The sequence below is a fragment of the Mauremys reevesii genome, linkage group 10 (genome assembly GCF_016161935.1).
Source record: "Mauremys reevesii isolate NIE-2019 linkage group 10, ASM1616193v1, whole genome shotgun sequence".
Classification (NCBI taxonomy): Eukaryota; Metazoa; Chordata; order Testudines; family Geoemydidae; genus Mauremys; species Mauremys reevesii.
In genome coordinates, this window is record NC_052632.1 from 32434555 (window position 1) to 32454647 (window position 20093).

Consider the following 20093-nt stretch of genomic DNA (forward strand, 5'->3'; position numbering starts at 1 on the left):
AATACTGAATCAGTCCCTGTTCCCATTCGTGACTAAGAGTATGTCTACCGTGTGGCTGGAAGGTGTGAATTCCAGCTCAAGGAGACATCCTGCACTAGCTCTGATTGAACTAGTATGCTAAAATACAAGTGTAGCAGCAGCGGCGTAAGCAGAAGGTGGGGCTGTCCCTCTCCCCACTCTCCAAGTACGATCCTGTCTGAGACCCCTCTCACCGCTCATGTTGTCATGGCTAAACTTCTCTTTGTGGCACGCTAGGGAATTACACCGTTCTTGAGTGGCGAATTACACCATCCAGTTCCAACATAGATACACCCTAAATACGAGACCCATATCCTTAATGAGACTTTCTCCTGTAGTAGCATCTTCCCAGAAACAATAGCTAACAGGTGAGAAAGTAAGAGAGAAAGAAAAGTAAAAGTTAGGATCTCTTCTCACCAGAAAGTTGCTCACTGGGAACCAGGGAAGCTGAAAGATTTTGCTATCTAGAATTCTTAGTGCTGCATTTTATTGATGCACAGTGCTTAGAAATACTGTGACGGATTTAGGTTTCTAATTAAAAGATGGACCTTGTTTTTTTGTTTTTTTTTAATGCTGAGAGAAATGCTGTTTTAGATTATAATATTCTGCCTTGGGTTAATATTTGGTTAAATTAAAATCTGCTGTTTTTATTTCCCCTTTGCCATGGCAGGAACTCTGCTGGTAACACTTGATTGTTGGGGGACTGCATTTTGATTTACTGGTGGTGGGCTACTGCCCGCAATGAACATGCTTTCAGTGAAGTGGAATGTGGGGAAAGGAAATGGAGAAAAAAGTGGGAGACTGCAGAATAAGTCAGATTTGGTAACAGTTAGGCGCATTCTACAAGGAGGGCAATTATATTTCCATCTGCTTATCAATCTTTGTACAGATCATCTGCTCTGAACTGTAGATCTACCCTGGGTCTCAAAGAATTTACTTTGTATATTTTGTTAATGAGGCATTTCTTCATTATGTAAATGTTTTTGCTTTGCCTTAGTAACTTTATGAAGCTAGGGGATGATAGTTCTTCATACACACACCTTGGTGTTTAAGCTCCGTCTTCCAAGTCACTACTGGCTGAATTGCGAGTTACAGACATAAGAACATAAGAATGGCGACACAAGGTCAGACTGATGGTTCAGCTAGCCCTCTATCCTCTCTTCTGACACTGGCCAATGTCAGATGCTTCAGAGGGAATGAAAAGAACAGGGGCAATTATCAACTGATCCTTCCCCTGTTGTCCAGTGCCAGCATCTGGCAGTCAGAGGCTGTGGGACACCGAGAGCATGGGGTTGCATCTCTGACCATCTTGTCTTAACAGCCATTGATGGACCAATCCTCCATTAATTTTCCTAATTCTTTTTTGAATCCAGTTGTACTTTTGGCCTTCACAACATCGTCTAGTAATGAGATCCACAGGTTGACTGTGTGTTGTGTGAAAAAGTACTTCCTTGTGTTTGTTTTAAACTTGCTGCCTACGAACATAGTTCTCGTGTTGTATGAAGGGGTAAACACTTCCTTATTCACTGTCTCCACGCCATTTGTGATTTTATAGGCCTCTATCATATCTCTTCTTACTTCTCTCTATTCCAAGCTGAACAGTCCATCTTTTTAATCTCGCATCATAAGGAAGCTGTTCCATACCCCAGTCATTTTTGTTGCCCTTCTGTGTACCTTTTCCAATTCTAATATATCTTTTTTGTGGGTTACAACCCACAATGAATGTGCGTTCAGTGAAGTTGAATGTGGGGAAAGGAAATGGAGAAATAATGAGAGACTGCATAATAGCTCAGCAGGATAAATCAGAATAAACTAGAACTGGGCACAATATTCAAGGTAGGGGTGTACTATTGCTTTATATAGTGGCATTACAATATTTTCTGATTTATTATTCATCTCTTTCCTAATGGTTGCTAACATTATTAACTTTTTTGACTGGCACTGCTCTACCCATGACGACTCCAAGACCTCTTTCTTGAGTGGTAACAGCTAATTTAGACCCTATCATTTTGTACGTGTAGTTGGGATTATGTTTTCCAGTGTGCATTATTTTACATTTAGCAACATTGAATTTCATCTGCCGTTTTGTTGCCCAGGCATAACAAAGGACTAGGGTTATTTGTAGAATTGTAACCCTCAAAAGGGTCAAATATAGATTGGGGCCCCATTGTGCTAGGTGCTGTACAGACAGAAGCCCTGCCCTGAAGAGCTTGCAGTTGGAAAAGAAATATTTAAACATTGTTGAAGTATGTTTTGTATCTTGCTCAGACCTTCAACACTAACTTTACTATAGTAGCATAAATCTTGCATTCTGATGTTAATTTTGATATGGTTAAAGCAACATTTCTTTCTTGAGCAGGAGCTTTCCCCTATGTAACGAAGTGAACAATTCATGACATTGAGTTGGATTTCTATGTGCTCTTATTGAGGAATTTATACAGTATTCTCCATTGCAGAAAGAGGTGTCACCAGAGACTCATCTTCATGCAAAACTGTTGTGTCTGGATAAAGATTATACAGAAGCTGTAATGAGTTGTCTTCCTCATAGACGGTCTGTTTGAAAATTGTCATATGGCCCAAACATGGAGCGTGAGGTAGTGAAAAGCAACGAGTATTAATCTTGAACTAAATCCCTGAGCTGGAACTTCTGTTGCCCTGTTTAATCCAGCTGGTGGTTAACATCTGTGTTACAGACCAAGTATTTCTAGTATTTCCTCTTACCCATTGACTGTACTGAGCAATATTTCTGGTGGAATTTAGTGAAGCGGAATGGTGGTTTTACTCTGCCACACCAATATTAAAGCAGGTTGAATAACACTTTGATATTAATTTTCTCTGTCAAGTCCACTGGACCCTAGTGATTAACTTGAAATCAGAACTCAGAATGTTCATTGCTACAGGCTTTCCATTTTAAAGTACAGTTGGAAATTTCCTCTTGGACTCATAAAATAAAGGTGCTGCGTATCACAGCATCTGTAAAAGGAATTGTGTAGAGGCTCGTTCCTGCACTAAACTTTGGCAAACAGTTCAAACTTTCTGTTTCTCTTGCATCTCATGATGGTCCCTTCTGACCTTAAAGTCTATGAGAATCTTTGTGGAGAAACCGTTCAGAATAGTAAAAACCAAATGGTGTCCCTCATTCCTAATTTCTAGGAATTTGCTTTCAGCCTTGATTTGTAGTCCCTTCTCAATATAAAATGTATAGAATTAGGGCTGTCCAACAATTTAAAAAAATTGTGATTAATCGCACTCTTAATACACCTCTACCCCGATATAACACGGTCCTCGGGAGCCAAAAAATCTTACTGTGTCATAGGTGAAATCATGTTATATCGGGGTAGCGGCGGCAGGGCTCCAGCAGTGATTGAAAGGGCCCAGGGCTCCCCGCAGTGGCCAGAGCTCCGAGCTCTTTAAAGTGCCACCTGAGCCCCGCTGCCGGATATAACGCAGTAAAGCAGCTCCGCACCCCCAGAGCGCTGTTTTACCGCATTATATCCGAATTCGTGTTATATTGGGTCGCGTTTTATCGGGGTAGAGGTGTAATAGAATGCCATTTATTTAAATATTTTTGGAAGTTTTCTACATTTTCAAATATATTGATTTCAGTTACAACATAGAACACAGTGTACAGAGCTCACTTTATATTATTTTTATTACAAATATTTGCACTGTAAAAAAGAAAAGATGAAAAGAAAAAAGAAAATTCACCTCATGCAAGTACTATAGTGCAATCTCTTTATTGTGCAAGCGCAACTTACAAATTTAGATTTTTTTTATATAACTGCACGCAAATCCAAAACCAAGTAAAACTTTAGAACCCACAAGTCCACTCAGTCCTACTTCTTGTTCAGCCAATTGCTAAGACAAACAAGTTTGTTTACATTTACGGGAGATAATGCTGCCCTCTTCTTATTTACGATGTCACCTGAAAGTGAGAACAGGCATTCACATGGTACTGTTGTAGCTGCAACGTATTTATGCTCCAGATATGCTAAACATTTGTATGCCCCTTCATGCTCTGACCACCAATCCGCAGGACATGCTTTCATGCTTAGATCTATTTTTTCAGATTTTATTAGTCTGATTATTGGGCTGAAGTTTGTACTTCTGTAAATTTCAGAGAAACTTAGAAAGGCAGTTGTTGTGTATTAAAACCAGTACTAACTTTTTGCAACTTCAGTAGCTTATGTTTACCAGAAAGCACTCTTAGTTGAGTATTTTTGACTTTTAATATTGAAGAGTGATGGTTAAACTTCCCCCATCATATTCCCCCCTCCATTACAAACAACTGTTCTCCAAATCACGGACTGCATTTGAAGTTCCTTAAATGTAAGCTGATTCACCAATCCTATTCAGTTTACTGAGAGTGTCCAGTCTGGAAAGGTTATTTTAAAAAAATCAGGCAGTTCAGTTCTTGTGTTTACATGGACCCTAATTTTAGGCCTAAGCCTTCATTTTCTGAAACTAGATCAAAGGATGCAGATCTGAGAAGTAAGTGATTTACAGCAATGAGCCTTAAAGTGGGGCCCACTTGTAGTGACATTCATGATGTGGTAACTCCAGGGTGTCAAACTTTCTGAAGATGCACGCTCATTTGAATTTTGTCTTTGTTTAGTATTCCTTACTAGGAAGCCATTGTTTCACTGGGCATCATGCTTTTTCAAATGGATATTACAGTTGCCTTAATGAAAAACGGATGGGTAGATTTGTTTGAATACAGTATAATGTGCTTGTGCAAATTATACTTCCTGTTTTTAACTACAGATGTAAGAGAAACATTAAGATTATCTTTTCTACTGCAGCTTTAAATGTAGAACAAGGGACACAAAGGGCTTTTCTGCACATGAATTCAAGATGGCTGTTAGATGAAACTGTTACATATACTCATACATGTGTTTTTTGAGTGACAACTTCCTTTGTCTAAAGTCATTCCAACAGAGTATCTGTTGTGTTTACATGGACCCTAATTTTAGGCCTAAGCCTTCATTTTCTGAAACTAGATCAAAGGATGCAGATCTGAGAAGTAAGTGATTTACAGCAATGAGCCTTAAAGTGGGGCCCACTTGTAGTGACATTCATGATGTGGTAACTCCAGGGTGTCAAACTTAATGAAGAGCAGGGTGCCTGCTCTTCATTAATGAAAAACATAAGATGCCAGGAGAAGATCGGTATCGATTTAACCTTTTTAATAGGCAAGTCAATAATCAATTCAGGTCATAAAATGTCAGACATTAGAAGCCAGATAGTCTCATATTTGGTAAGATATAAAGGGAAGAAAGAAGCATTTCCTAATGTCATTTTAGGTCACTTAATCTTTTTAATGGGGAGAGAATACAAGAGAAAGTGAGAGTTCAGAGGGTTCCATTATAATGACCCTGTTACAGCACACTGTGCCCAAGTACAGTAGAAATATTAGTGACAGTAATTCATCCTGCCACACCTGTGACTGACAGCTGTGTTTCAAGCAGTGTTGTAGTCGCATCAGTCTCAGGATATTAGAGCTGGTGCGTGAGGGAATATCTTTTATTGCACCAACTTCTGTAGGAGAGAGAGAGACGCTTCTCAGCTACACAAAGCTCTTCCTCAGGTCTGGGAAAGGTACTCCAGTGTGTCTCAGCTAAATATAAGATTGAACAGATAGTTTAGCATAAGTAGTTACCACATATTTTATGGGACCATTCAAGGTGAAGCGGCCTATTAACACCCCTTTATTCATAGGACAATAAAGGGGGTTAGTGGGTTACAGATTGTTGTAATAAGCCATAAATTCTGTCTCTTTATTAAGACCATGATTTTTAGTGTCTAGCAAAATTATAAATTTAAGTTGCCAGGCGTGTCTTTTGAAAGTGTTGTGCAGGTATCCTTTCAGGATGAGAATACAGGTGATATGGTGTTTTTATCTTTTATCATTTTCCTATGTAGGTTCATTTGAGAGCATAGTGATTTTCCTGGTTTCCCACCATTGCTATTGGGCATTTAGTGCACTGGATGAGGTAATCACATGTTGTGATAGGCATGTGTAGGTCCCCTGGAATTTAAAAGGTGTGCTGTGGGGGCGGTGTTGATCATTGTGGCAGTGGAGATATGTTTGAAGGCCAGAGAAGGGTTCACGAAAGATTTCTTTCAGGATGGGGTCCCCACTGAGTATGGGTTGTCATTTGATGATACCCTGTATGGGGTGCTGGGTGACAACTAGAGATGTGCAGTCAGAGTGGCTGTAGATGAGGAAATTGTCTGTCTTGTGTGTCCCCCAAACATCTAAGTTGAAGTAAATTTTACCTGCTTACCTACCTAGTGGCTCTTTAAAGTGGCTTGAAGTTTTCTTCCAGAGGAGTTGACTAATTCAGATAAAAAGCTAGTCTTGTAAGTCCTCCTGGAGTTTGGAAGGGCCCCATTAGCTGGAATTGTGACTATGCATCCTGGAGGATGAGTAAGTTCTCAGTTCCATATGAATCATACCTATATTGTACTTGAACAAATGTATATGTATGATTGAGGTCTATAAAATAATGACTGGTATGAAGTAAATAAGGAAGTGTTATTTACTTCTTCTCGTAACACAAGAACTAGGGGTCACCAAATTAAATTAATAGGCAGCAGGTTTAAAACAAAAGGAAGTATTTCTTCACACAATGCAGTCAACCTGTGGAACTCTTTGCAAGAGGAGGTTGTGAAGTCCAAGACTATAACAGGGTTAAAAAAAGAACTAGATAAATTCATGGAGAATAGGTCCATCAAGGGCTATTAGCCAGGATGAGCAGGGATGGTGTCCCTAGCCTCTGTTTGCCAGAAGCTGGGAATGGGCAACAGGGCATGGATCATTTGATGATTACCTGTTCTGTTCATTCCCTCTGGGGCACCTGGCATTGGTCACTGTTGGAAGACAGGATACTGGGCAAGATGGACCTTTGGTATGACCCAGTATGGCCATTCTTTGTTCTTAAGATGGTTCAACCCTTTAAGGTAGTAGGAACCAGGCCAGACAGCCCTGTTGAGAGGTCTGGCTCATCTAAATCCAGGCATACTGGGGAACGTAATTACTTGACAGAACTAGGGATCTGTGGTGTTAGGTGGCAGTCACATGACCAGCCACAGTAGGAAATCCTGTAGCTAACTTAGTCCGTGGCTGAAAGAGTACAGGGTAGAATTCTCCAGAGATCCCAGGCAGCCTTCTGGAAGAGGAGACCTGCAGAGACAGTCTCAGTTTAGAGATTGTCTAGCCCTGAGGGGGAAGGGGGGGACTATACAGATGCTGGAGCCTATTACAAACTGCTACTAATTGAGCCCAGGGAAGAGGGCTATAAGGTTTTGAGTGTTCATTTTTATAAACCAGACACAATAGGGGAACACTACTGTGAAAACAGCACACGTGAAAGCTGAAACTAGAGTAATTCAGAATACAAATAAGGTGAAAAATTTTAATAGTGAGCATAGTCAACCACTAGAAGAACTAAACAAGGGGTTCTGATGGGATTCTCCATTGCTGGAAATATTAAATCAAGATTGGATGCTTTTCTGGAAGATACTTGCCTTAGTTCAACCATAGCTATTGGACTTGAAGCAGGAATTAATTACAGGAAGACAAATGGCCAGTGTTATAGAAAAAGTCAAACTAGATGATCACAATGGTGTCTTCTAGCCTTAAAATCTGTGTGTGAAAATAATTAAGAACTTTACTTTGGATCCATATGCGGCTTTAAGAAGAGGACATGTTTATATTTGTTTTGATTTAAGCATGCATTGTTCCTTAAAGTACAGCTTTTAATATGAATGTATACTATTGATGAGTTCAAAACTAATCAAGTAATTCAGTTAACATCATGAAACCACTATTCAGTCAGTACTAAAGTTGGATGCATGCCCAAGGAAGAGGTATTGTCAGCTGGTGCAGGATTTGACATACCTTAGACAATATGTTAGATCTGTAAAATTATGTACATACTTGTCTTAAAGTGACTTTAAAACATGCCAACAAAAATATCTCTTTTGAATATCTCCTAGCTGTGATATGTTAGTGAGAGTTTCTACAGAATTGATATTTCAATGTGTTTAATTTGTATGCTCTTCATTTCAATATTCCTTTTAAATGAATTGAAAGATGGAAGTCTGAAAACATTAATTACAAAATGCAGAGGGCTCATTCTATTACTACTTTTCCAGGTATTTTTAGTGGGCTCCTACAAGTGATCTGGCACCATGGTGGCCCTGTCCTTGAAGATCTGCATCCGCCAGTGCAATGTGGTGAAGACGATGCAATTTGAACCATCCACTGCAGTGTATGATGCATGTAGAGTTATTCGTGAGCGAGTGCCTGAGGCTCAAACAGGGCAAGGTTAGTCTGTAAATCTATATCTTCTCCCGCCCCCCCGCAACCGCCTCTCCCAAAGTTTGTTTAAAGAAAAAAAAAAGCACTTCCACAATTTGTTCTACTTGAAAGGTGTTCCATTCTCTCTGCACTTAATGTTCTTGGTTGAATAGCAATTGTTTTAAAAATCTCATTCTTTCGAGGACTGATATGCACTAAAACCACAAGCGTAAATCTGTAACTGGTTACAACTAGAGTGGGTCATGTGTCTCATTTACTTTTTTAATGAAAAATGGGTTTGAACAACCAACTCTTTTTTGTGAAACTTTCAGATTTTCATAAAAGGAACTTTTTTTGGCTGCCAAAAACCAGAAGACTCAGTTTTTAGTTCAATGAAAATTTTAATCATCAAAACTTTCACTTCCCGACCAGCTCTCTCACATGCAGGTTGTGTCCACAAAGCATCTTTCTCTGTTTGCACAGCCACATCTACCACGTTGTCAAGCTATGTTGGTAACAGGGCAGTCTGGGGAAATATGGGCAGCTGCTCCCCAGGACTGCAGCGAGTGGGGACTGCCTGGAGCATGCACAGTCAGTGACTTTAGCAGGAAACGGGACCCAATGCACTCAGAGCTAAGAAGGATACTGGGCCAAACAGACTCCACAAGCTTGGTTAGAGGGCCTTGTGCACTGCAAAGAAAAGTGCTGAAATGGCTACAAAAAGACAACTATGTGCCAGCCTGGGCCTACAACGGCAAAACAATGTTGGCTCCCATAGTTACTAACCTAGGTTAAATGTGCCACGTGCAGATACAAACTGTGTTGAGTGAAACCATGCTGCTACCTGGTTACAAACTCAGTTGAGAAGTGTGGTATGGACATGGAAAGGACTCTAGCCAGCCATGTTGTAAGAGCTATTTAGAAGTAATGCACAGGTATTGTAGCTGTAACACAAGGACCTACAGGTCTGAGGCCTGTATGACATTTATCTTAGCATAACCAAGCCCTAGATAATTTGATATAAAATGGCAGTAATGATGTAGGTGGTTATTAGGTAAGTTATAATTAACCGATAGTTTGACTTTGAATCACAAGGTAAGTATTAAAATAAACAAGAGTGGTACGTGTTGGCGACAGGTGAAGAAAGATGCCTCAGAAGTATACTTTTGTAATTTTAGGGAAAGTTTAAAAGGATGCTGAATTTGACCAAAACGTACATGAATTAACCGCAGGTGTACCATGGCAACAAATTGACGTAAATGCTAATGAATATAATATAAGTGACTAATTGACCTATTGAAGGTAGGGACCCTAAGTATAGAGGTGTGAAGATACGTATAAGGAAAGATGGTTGAAACCATCGTTAATATGTATGAGACGTGTTGGCACTAGCATAACCCACTATAAAAGCTAAGACCCAGTCTGAGGACAGTAGGAAACGTTGGAATGTGCTGGCCTGATGACCATATGTTGATCGCTTCACCAGTTCCGAGATTCCTCACTATGGATAATGTGAGTATACAAGTGCTGGCCATTTTGTATTGGCACTATCTCCTTCGCTATATTAAAGTGTTTGTGATCTTGTTTGTTTTGCTAATAAAGTTTATAACATTATTAGTCAGAATATGTAATGTATAGTTTCTCATTTGCTCCTCAAGGTCCTCATTCTGTTGACAACTTTTCTGCTGTGCCTGATTCAGAAGTAGAACCCTTTCAAGCTACTGCATAGTACATAAATTCACTCTTATCAGGCTACACAATGTTTTTGCTGAACAATTCAGGTTTATCACAACCCTCTAGCTTTCTGCTGTTTATATTGTCCCTCTAGAATGTAAGCCCTTACAACGAGGAATGTGGTCCTGGCCTGTCACTAAGGCCCCTAAGTATGACAGTAATACAAATAATAAAAAATAATGAACCTGTTGATTACATATCCCTCCCCTACTTTGGAGCTATTATTTCTGTTATAAATTTTGAAGCAGTTGTTGCCCACAAAAGCTTATGCCCGAATAAATTTGTTAGTCTCTAAGGTGCCACAAGTACTCCTCGTTCTTTTTGCTGATACAGACTAACACGGCTACCACTCTAAAATACTGTTGTTTCTCTAGGTAGTCTAATTATCACAAGAATAGTGGTATGTTTTCAGTACAGAAATATTTTCTCCCTTGTAGAGGAGTGTTTTAGCATGACAGGGCCTTAGTACACCTCTACCCCGATATAACACGACCCGATATAACACGAATTCGGATATAACGCAGTAAAGCAGTGCTCCAGGGGGGTGGGGCTGCGCACACCGGTAGATCAAAGGAAGTTCAATATAACTCAGTTTCACCTATAACGTGGTAAGGTTGGATCCCAAGGACAGTGTTATATCAAAGTAGAGGTGTATATGGATATAAGAAAAGGCATTTTATTAGTCCAGTCTTGCACGGTGCTGAATGTACTCAACTTCTGTTGAAATCAGTAGAAATTTAGGGCTGCATATCTTTTTAAGGTCAGGTGCAAGAGGAAGGGAACTCATCTAACTACAGATTTTCTCGTGTAGAAGGTTTTTTAAAACATACAGTTACATTGCAATAAGTGTGTGAATGACACTGCTAAGTAGAAATATAATTACTGAGCTAATTGGCAAGTTTGACATTCCTGAGGGTACAATCTGGATTATAGGACAGCTGTGCCCCATTAATTCTCCAGTGTGGTGTATGCTATGCACTCCTTTGCTGTCTGAGCTTCAACTCTGCCCACTCACACCAGCCTGTAGCGTGCAAGTCACTGCTAGACAAATACCAGAGCGTTATGCCCAGCCACTCTTGAATTACATATCGGGCGACACCTGCATATCCCTAGTTCCAGCCTTGCACTCCAGAAATGTACCATCTTGTACTTCTCAGTAACTTATTGAGCAATACAAGTGCATAAAGTCCATCATTTTAACAAAGAAAATGATCATGCCACCAGCCTTTGTTACCTGAGTAGATTTCCCCAAGCCCTTCCGCCAAAAGCACACTGGATTAGATAAAACATTAAAATAAGTTTATTAACTACAGATAGATTTTAAGTGATTATAAGTGATGTAGACATAGAAAATCAGAATTGGTTACAAAAAGAAATAAAAGATAAAAACTGCAAGCTGTTTCCTAAACTTTACCAAGACTAAATTTGAAACAAACAGCTTTTCTCACCCCTCTCAATGTTGCAGGCAGTTCACAGTTCTTAGTACGCAGGCTGGGGTCCCTTCCCAGCCTGGGTCTAATTTTTCCCAGTTCCAAATCCTTCAAGCAATCTTGTTTCAGTAGAGAGGCAGGAGGAGAGAGTTGGCCAGGCCCTTTTTATATCCTGACCTTTTTTTTTAGTGATAAAGTCCTTGCTGTTTCATGGGGTCTGGATGCCCTGTTGCTAGAGCCCTGAAAATCTGTGGATATCCACGGCTCATTTTTGCAAATTGCACATTAGATGAGGATACAAATTTTGTATCTAAAGCCCTGCAGGTATCCGCGGATCATTTTTGTGGACTGCAGATTTGATGCAGATACAAATTTTGTATCTGAGTAGAGCTCTACGCATTATCTATATGCTCTGCACTCAGTCCTTCATATGAATTGCAAATTCTTGCTTGTACCTTCTGTATACCTACCTGCAGCTTGAGGTGTTTCTGGGGATGATATGCCAGTCCTTTGTTATTTCTAAAGAGCTAGTCTTGGTGTTCCCCAGACTCACAGCATGTTTCAGTAACAAACATATGGCAAATATCATAACTCAATGTACAGTAATGATGCACACATTTTAAACAGGGCAGTAATATTCAGTAGGTTGACTTTTCCAATGATACTTCGCAAGACATACTTTTTACGAAATTCTGATAAATCTTGTACAAGTGGTGAGCATTATAGTGTAGACTGTCATGACAGGTTAGTTTGGGATACGACATAATTACACCAAGTGACACAGACTGGAATGCAATAAACACAATATGCTAATTTTTCTGTAAGAATAATATGTACTGTGCAACGGTCATTGCTTGTCCATGATTGAACTGAGAGGAATGAACATTTGGAGCTATATTAGATGCACAATTTGTGGAATGATTTGATGTAATTGACTGTCTGCTGAACTTATGTTTCCTAATCATCGCTGTATATATGGGTTTGCTTTCCAGTGATTAGCTCCCTAAATTAATGTACGTAAGGAGCTTTCTGGTGTGTTTTTACATTCAGGGGCTTTGGGAAAGGTTTCTCCATTAAAACTCCATATTTTTAGGCTAAATTCCTCTGAGAAGCTCATTTCTTCATAAATTGTATGTTTGAGACAGTTAGGTTACACAGCATCTATTAAAAACGCAAGCAGATTTTTTCTTTGGAAGCTAGCTCAAAGCAGTTTGTATAAAAATTCACTATCTTTAGGTGTTTAACCATTTTATTCAACAAAAAGATAAACCTCTTTAGGCTTTATTGGCAGAAACTATGGTCTTTATTTTGTTGCACCTCTGGTAGTCTGGTTGGTAGTCTGTACGAACCTGACGCTACAATCTTGCTTTTAACATATGTCAATAAAGAGATTGTGACGTGTTTAGTCCAAAGTATGTGCCGCGTACTCACAGGCACTGTTATGACGGATACAAAAGAGAGGAATAACTTTACATAGTTGAAATTGCCAGGAAAGTAGTATCAATTGAATTAGATGTTTTCATTGATTCTTAGTTTATTCAGTGAAACACTTTCATCAAGTAAACTCTGCATGTTTTAAAGCTGAACTGTCGGTTAGTAGAATGAAGTGATTGAGTGAAAAGTCTGTTAGCCTTCAATTTGAACTTTTCTGCATTTTTGATTATTATAAAAGTGTCTTATTCAAGTATAGTTAATTATAACTATGTATTACACATGCAGGATGAGGTTTGCTTGATGAACCATCCACTTCAGTGTAGAGTAAAGCCTATCTTTAAAATCCTGCCCTCTGCAGTCTAAGCCACATTTTCTTTAACTGGAGTAACTATACTTCTGCCAAACACTCATTAAGAGTGGAACTTATATTGACAGAAGCTTGAACTTGAATTCTGGTCACCATGTTGTTTTTCTTTGTTTGTTTTGCCATAGTAATAGTGCCTTTTCTGTTTTGTTCCTCAGCCTCTGACTATGGACTGTTCTTGTCAGATGAAGATCCTCGGAAAGGTATTTGGTTGGAAGCTGGAAGGACACTGGATTATTATATGCTGCGAAGTGGGGTACAGCAAAATTCTGTCATCTTTTTTTCACCAACAGATTTTGAGACAGTCATATAGTACAAAGAACTTAAGTCCTTGAAAAACATTTGGATGCAAGGACAAACCATTTGTTATCCTACAAGTGTCAGAGTTGGCAACCACCATAGAACAGAATACCCAGCTAAAAGAATGAAAAATACTCACTAATTTTCTGAGTAAGACACAAATATTGGTCATTTTGCATCCAAACGTATACATTGGTATGGTACCAGGGGGTGGTTTAGCCTTTTCATTCCAAAGAAGGGATTATCATTTCTTTCTTACATATGAGTGGAAGCAGAAGTGAACTGATATTTTTAATAGGGTTTGAACTCCTGGGTGAGATTCTGTGCTGAGCCTTTGAGAGGTGCAGTACAGAACTAGCACCTTTCTGCCTACCCAATCGTGGGCTGCTCTAGGAGCCATAGAGACCACTGGAGTAACTTGGACAACCCTTGGGGCCTAAGTAACAGCTGGCCAGAACTTCTGCAGTGCTGCAGCCTTGCCCCTGACACACCCTTCCTCACTCTAGCTCCACCTCAGCATGCCCTGTATGCTAGGGCTTGGGAGGGGTCCTCAGCACCATTATGGCTGGTCTCTCACAGTACCTGTACTGGGGAAATTCTCTGAGAGCATCCAGGGCTTTTAGATCCCCTTCATGCCACTCTGGCACGAAGACTCTGCAGCAGGGTATTGAAGGTCTGAATAATAGGGTTTAGTAGAGTCACTAACACAGTGTTTAAACTAAAGCAAGGTTGACTGTCAATACTAGAACTATCCCCTGATGCAGGCAACAAGCTTTTAAAGTTTGTCTAAATAGTTCTTAAAAAATAATGTTGTATTTGTCAAATTAAAACTCCAGATTTCAGCTACATCAGTGGTTTACAGGCTTGGAATGGTTCTGAAGCTGTGTAATTCTTTGTGTGGTTTATTCCCTAGGATATTTTGGAGTACAAAAAGAAACAGAGACCTCAGAAAATACGAATGCTTGATGGATCAGTGAAAACCGTTATGGTGGATGATTCTAAAACTGTTGGTGAATTGCTGGTTACCATTTGCAGCAGGATAGGTGAGATTTCTTGGTCTAAATCTAAGAGAATATGATTTTTTTTTCCCCTATGGTTTTTACCTTGGGTTTCAGGATTCTGTGCATGTTACATACAGCAATTTATCAACATCAGCCTTGTTATGCCTGTTTGAAAATAGGTAGTGTTCAGCATTGGTTACGCTGCATTAAAATACTCAAAATGGCTTTATTCCCATTCCATAAAGCGGTTGCATCAGCCTTCCTGTGTGAATCAGTGGGGATTTACACCTTAAACGTTTTGCTATCAGATAGCACTCACCAGTTAGAGGCGTGTACGTTATTTGACACCTAATGTTTTAAATATTTCAATATTTATTTCTTCCACATACAGTTTCCTTCTGTGAGGTGGTGAAGTAAAACTAGCTTCGTGCCTAACTAATGTTTAAGCAGGGATAGAATTTACTCTTCTATCTTATTGAGTGGCAAAGGCTTCTATTTATATTAATATGATCACTAAAGATATACAGGACTGGTTTATGCTAGTGTCTTAATGCTGGTTTGAATCGGGTACTACATTTAAATATGAATTGCACATTGAAAAACTGCTACCATTTAGTAATCACTGAAAAAGTAGGTCATTTCTCCAGGTGATGTAAAGAAATGGCTTGGTGACCAGAAACGCCTTCTTGCATTTTCACCTGCTCATTTCACAAACATGCCTAGCCACGGGGACCCATATTGTTGTCACTTCTAGACTTCACTGTGATATTGTGTTCGGTCTGGAGTTGACCATGGAAGCCACTCAGAGCAGCTGGTGTACAGCATTGCTCCTTAGTCGTCTTAGACTCTTTTTGTCTTGAATAGCAGAACTTACATTGTCAATGCTTATCAAATCCTGGAAAACACAAGCAAGACAAAGAAATGAGAGCAACTTAAACATGGACTAAGTGCTCTTCACAGGCACTCGATACAGTTTCATGTGAAATTTATAGTGAGGATTAACATCTGTAAAGCGCTAAAGTGGCCTAGAATCCCAATGTTTCGGAGGCTTTCTTTCCCAGTGCTCTGCCACATTTTGTCTGCCCACACTTAAGGAAGAAATTGCAGGAGTCCATGACCTGGAATTCTCCATCACGTGGTCTCAGTTCTGGAACTTTATTCTGCTCAAAATCCACTAGAGCTTGACCTGGTTACCTTTCTCAGGAGATTTAAAAATGTTAAGAAAGCAACTTTCTTGAGACTGATGAAAGGTAAATACTGAATCAACTCCACATACAGAGTGTATAATTTTTTGAAGGTTAATTTTCTGAGCCTGATAGAGAGATGTTGTGCTTTTGGTGCCAATTTTTATTGGAAAGATTGACTAGGTACCATACTCGATACATTCATATAATAATACATTTTAGCACTTGGTCTGGAATGTGCTTAGATTTTAACTTCAAATATACTACACTTTAAACAATATTTAGAATTAAACCCTTTCCTGCTGTCCTAGTATAGGTTACATTTTCATGTTTTGACTGCTGGAGTTGCATGCTTATCCTGTGTTCACACTTGTAGGAATAACCAATTATGAAGAGTACTCCGTAATCCAGGAGAGCGTTGAGGAGAAAAAGGAGGAGGGCACAGGTACACTTAAGAAAGACAGGACGTTGTTACGAGATGAAAGAAAAATGGAGAAGTTGAAGGCGAAGCTTCATACAGATGATGATTGTGAGTACTGTAACCCAAGAGGCTGTTTGATCCTGAGCCCCGCCACCTGGGGCTGAAGCAGAAGCCTGAGCAACTTAGCTTTGAGGAGCCCCCTGCGGCATGGGGCTCTGGGCAATTGCCCTACTTACTATGCCTTAATGCTGGCCCTGGCTTTCATATGCAGAAATATGGGTTTTGAGGCACAGGTGGGCCATGGAGTTTTGATAGCACACTGGGGGGACTGCAGAAAGAAAAAGGTTGAGAACCTCTGGTTTAGGGTAATTTTTGCAAGGTAAAATATAAATTTGTGATATTATAAGGTGTTTTTGATTCTGTTCCAGTAAACTGGCTAGATCACAGTCGAACATTCAGAGAACAAGGAGTTGATGAAAATGAAACACTGCTGCTGAGGCGAAAATTCTTTTATTCGGACCAGAATGTAGATTCGAGAGATCCTGTTCAGCTGAACTTGCTTTATGTTCAGGTATAGTACGTATAGCAGAGAAACCTCTTCCGTCCTATTGAGGAATTCTGCATGGCATTGTTATAGCCAGTACTGTAATTGCTTGTGTGTTTAGCTACCACATGCTCTTATTTCTTTACCATCCCAGCCCTGTATTTGAATTGGAACTTGGGGAAATTCTGTATCTCTTTCATGAGCTTCGTTTCTGGAGTTGGGAGCAGGTCTTGATGTCTGGTTTGCAGGGCCAAATTTTGTTCTCACTTACCTGTTGCAACCCCACACACAATTGTGTGAACAGGGGAGTTGCAGCATTTGAAGACTATTGGTTTGTCTGTTAACTGAAGGCAGACTGCCTCAGGAAAAATGTTCAGGATTATCCATCATTAATAACGCTGCTTGACTTTTCCAGACTAGTTGAGGTGTTGGCAGCTGGAAAAACGATTTACTGTTAAAACGAGCAAATTGGATCTGTTGGCCATTGTAAAAATGGCATTTGAAGTTATTTTGTGTCTTGGTGTGCATTTTCATGATAGAACCATGCTTCCCATTTTCTATGGCTTTGTTTATAATGACTCAACTGACCATATTGAGATGGGAGATGCAGTTACATATTATTTGGGAAAGAGGCCAGAGCACCTGTCCTCATTATAAAAAGCGAGTTTCAGGTTTTTTTTCCCTTAATTTTCATAATCATTAAAGTTCTCATAATTGCCATGTCTTAAAGCTGAACTCTTTTTGGCTTTCACAGGGGCATTGGGGCTATCAGAAAAAGGCAAAAAATATCTGAGCCAGATGGGTAAACTTTGCAGAGGGAATAAGTTAGCTAAATTCTTAAAGCATCCCTGCTTTTAAAGTCTACTTGTTTTACTGCTGACTTATAAAAATTGTGTCTAAAATAGACAAACTGGTTCTAACAAAACATGTTGTAATGCATCAGTAGTATGAACACAATCACAAAATCACTTCCTAGGAACTAATTATGTGGTAAGGAGATTAACTAATAGGTCAGTCCTCCTGAACCTGGTCCATGATTACTGAAAGTTTGCCATCAGATGACTGTTCAGGCTGAGAGAGAAGAGTTCTTCAAGGGTTGGTCCCTGTCTGTATTCCACTTTGGGAATACACATGCTGTCCATGCCCCTGGAGTTGGAGAATTTTGGCCTGTGCATGTGCCTTTGCTCTTCTTGTGCCTCCAACCAAGGAGAGAAAGGGTGAGGCAGGCCAACTGTCTCTCCAGTTCCTTCTTACCACCTCCAGTGTTCAGAACTCTCCTTCGGGTTCTTCGTTCTTTAAATATTAAACATTGTCTTCGTGCTTTTTATATATAGTTATTTCCACAGTTAGTAGTTTTAATAGTTGTTATAGGTTTTAGTAACGTTTTTATAGTTAGATAGTATCAGAGGGGTAGCCGTGTTAGTCTGGATCTGTAAAAGCAGCAAAGAGTTCTGTGGCACTTTATAAACTAACAAATGTATTGGAGCATGAGCTTTCGTGGGTGAATACCCACTGCGTTGGAAACTCTTTGCCACTTTTATAGTTAGATAGATAGAATCTCTACCTGGTGGACACCTCCCCCACCCAGATACTCCATTAGAGTTTTCAAATTACACCAGGAACTCTAGGCTTCAAGATTTGTGTGTCCTGCCTCCTGTTTCTTCTTGGTCAGCGATAACCATATGCAGTGCTTGTACTGTTCTGGTAAGGTGCATATCCCAGCTAGTTGTAATATCTGCTGCTCTTTCCCTAGCTGTACTTGTGAAGCACAGGAACTTTGGCTTAGAAAACACCTCACAGAGAAGGCCATGAGGCCGCAGTTGGACCCAGGACAGGGGGCACCTGTTGTACATCAGCCTAAATCTACACTGAGTACACCTCCCACCACAAGGTCCTACTCTGCTACAGTGGAGTCTGTACTCACAGATTCCTTATTGGGGTCTCATTGGGAAGGCAGAGAACACTCACAGAAACATAAGAATAGGTCTCCTCCTAAGACATCTCTGAAATGGTCAATCCTTAGAGGTTGAGCTGACTCTGTCAACCTCTAAGGACTTGGGACATGCCAAGTCCCAGGGCCAGGACTCTAACACCCATAAAGGAAGGGCTTCTTTGATACCAGACCCCGTTCCAGTGACACCCATTCCATCAGTACCATCTGGGTCCGTCAGTTCCAATGCAGTCGGAGCTGCCGCCACCGGTTGTAGCAACACGAAGTCTCCCTCTTCTGACCAGTTCAGTACAAGTGGCTCGGACCCCTCACACTCCAAGGAAATCAGAGACTTACACTGCACCAAAGAATGTCTTTGCTCTTTCCCCATCATCAGGACCTTCCCTAATGAGGTAGATGGTGACTGCACCTGTTGATGTTACTTTAGACCAGTGGCTTTCAACCTATGGTCCATGTAGACAGACTATATCTAAAGGGTCCGTGAAACAGTCTTAGTGTTCCAGTACCTTTTGCAACCACTAAATTTACACACATGACAATAAAGGAAAATGCAGGTGGCTGTCATCCATCACTGTTCATACATTTGCAATCAGTATTTTCCATGGTATTAGGTATATAACTTTCCTTTCTGTTACAGCAAGGTATATTGCATATAAATCACATGAAATATTTAGGCAAGAGGTTCAGTTTTGAAAACTGGGGCAGGTCTCTTGGCCTCAGTGGGACTGTGCAGATTTACACCAGAGGAGGACCTGGTCCTTTGTTTATTTTATTAGTTATATCCACAACGGAATAACAGATACTTTCTGACAGGAAAGCTTGCTGCTTGATTCTTGGCTTGTCTTCTGGCTGTTCAGGAATTTCAAAGACACTGTGACGGCTTCTGATGCGCTTGACATGTCTCTACTTACCTTTGCAGGCTCGAGATGACATTCTGAATGGCTCCCATCCAGTCTCCTTTGAGAAGGCTTGTGAGTTCGGAGGCTTTCAAGCACAAATCCAGTTTGGACCTCATGTAGAGCACAAACACAAACCTGGATTTTTAGAGTAAACCATTTTTGCTAATTTCTAAATTTGTGTGTCATTCTGTCCATGCAGCAATGCATAAAACAGTGGGTGTGTTCTGTGTTTCTGTTGTCTTACACTGATCTTTGATCAGTCAGTGCTATTTCTTAAATCGTTACTTTAGTGAGCTTTATACTTGACTTAAGATATTCAAGAGACTCTCTTAAAAATGGTGGTGTGCTTTGGAACATACTATGCTTCAACCTTGATTGTCAAGAACTCTTAGTTGCTTTAGGGAACTGTTACAATAATTGTTACATGATGCTCAGTTATGCAGACAAATCACAGAAGCAAATATCCTTCGGTTCCAATTAATTTGAGTAATCAAACTTCCTGTGTACC

General features: G+C 40.0%; 1 protein-coding gene across 3 annotated transcripts in view; it reads left to right on the top strand.

Moving 5' to 3' along the window:
* Window positions 1-20093, top strand: part of TLN2 (talin 2) — a 355208-nt gene that overhangs the window by 174987 nt on the left and 160128 nt on the right. For 2 of the 3 annotated variants that reach the window (XM_039491188.1, XM_039491190.1), the window contains 6 exons: window positions 8179-8350; window positions 13444-13541; window positions 14499-14628; window positions 16147-16299; window positions 16620-16762; window positions 19606-19733. In XM_039491188.1, the coding sequence (XP_039347122.1) occupies window positions 8215-8350; window positions 13444-13541; window positions 14499-14628; window positions 16147-16299; window positions 16620-16762; window positions 19606-19733 (788 nt within the window). In that variant the 5' untranslated portion in view covers window positions 8179-8214. Of the gene's footprint in view, window positions 1-8178; window positions 8351-13443; window positions 13542-14498; window positions 14629-16146; window positions 16300-16619; window positions 16763-19605; window positions 19734-20093 lie in introns of those variants that run through there. The other variant, XM_039491189.1, reaches the window with a different exon arrangement.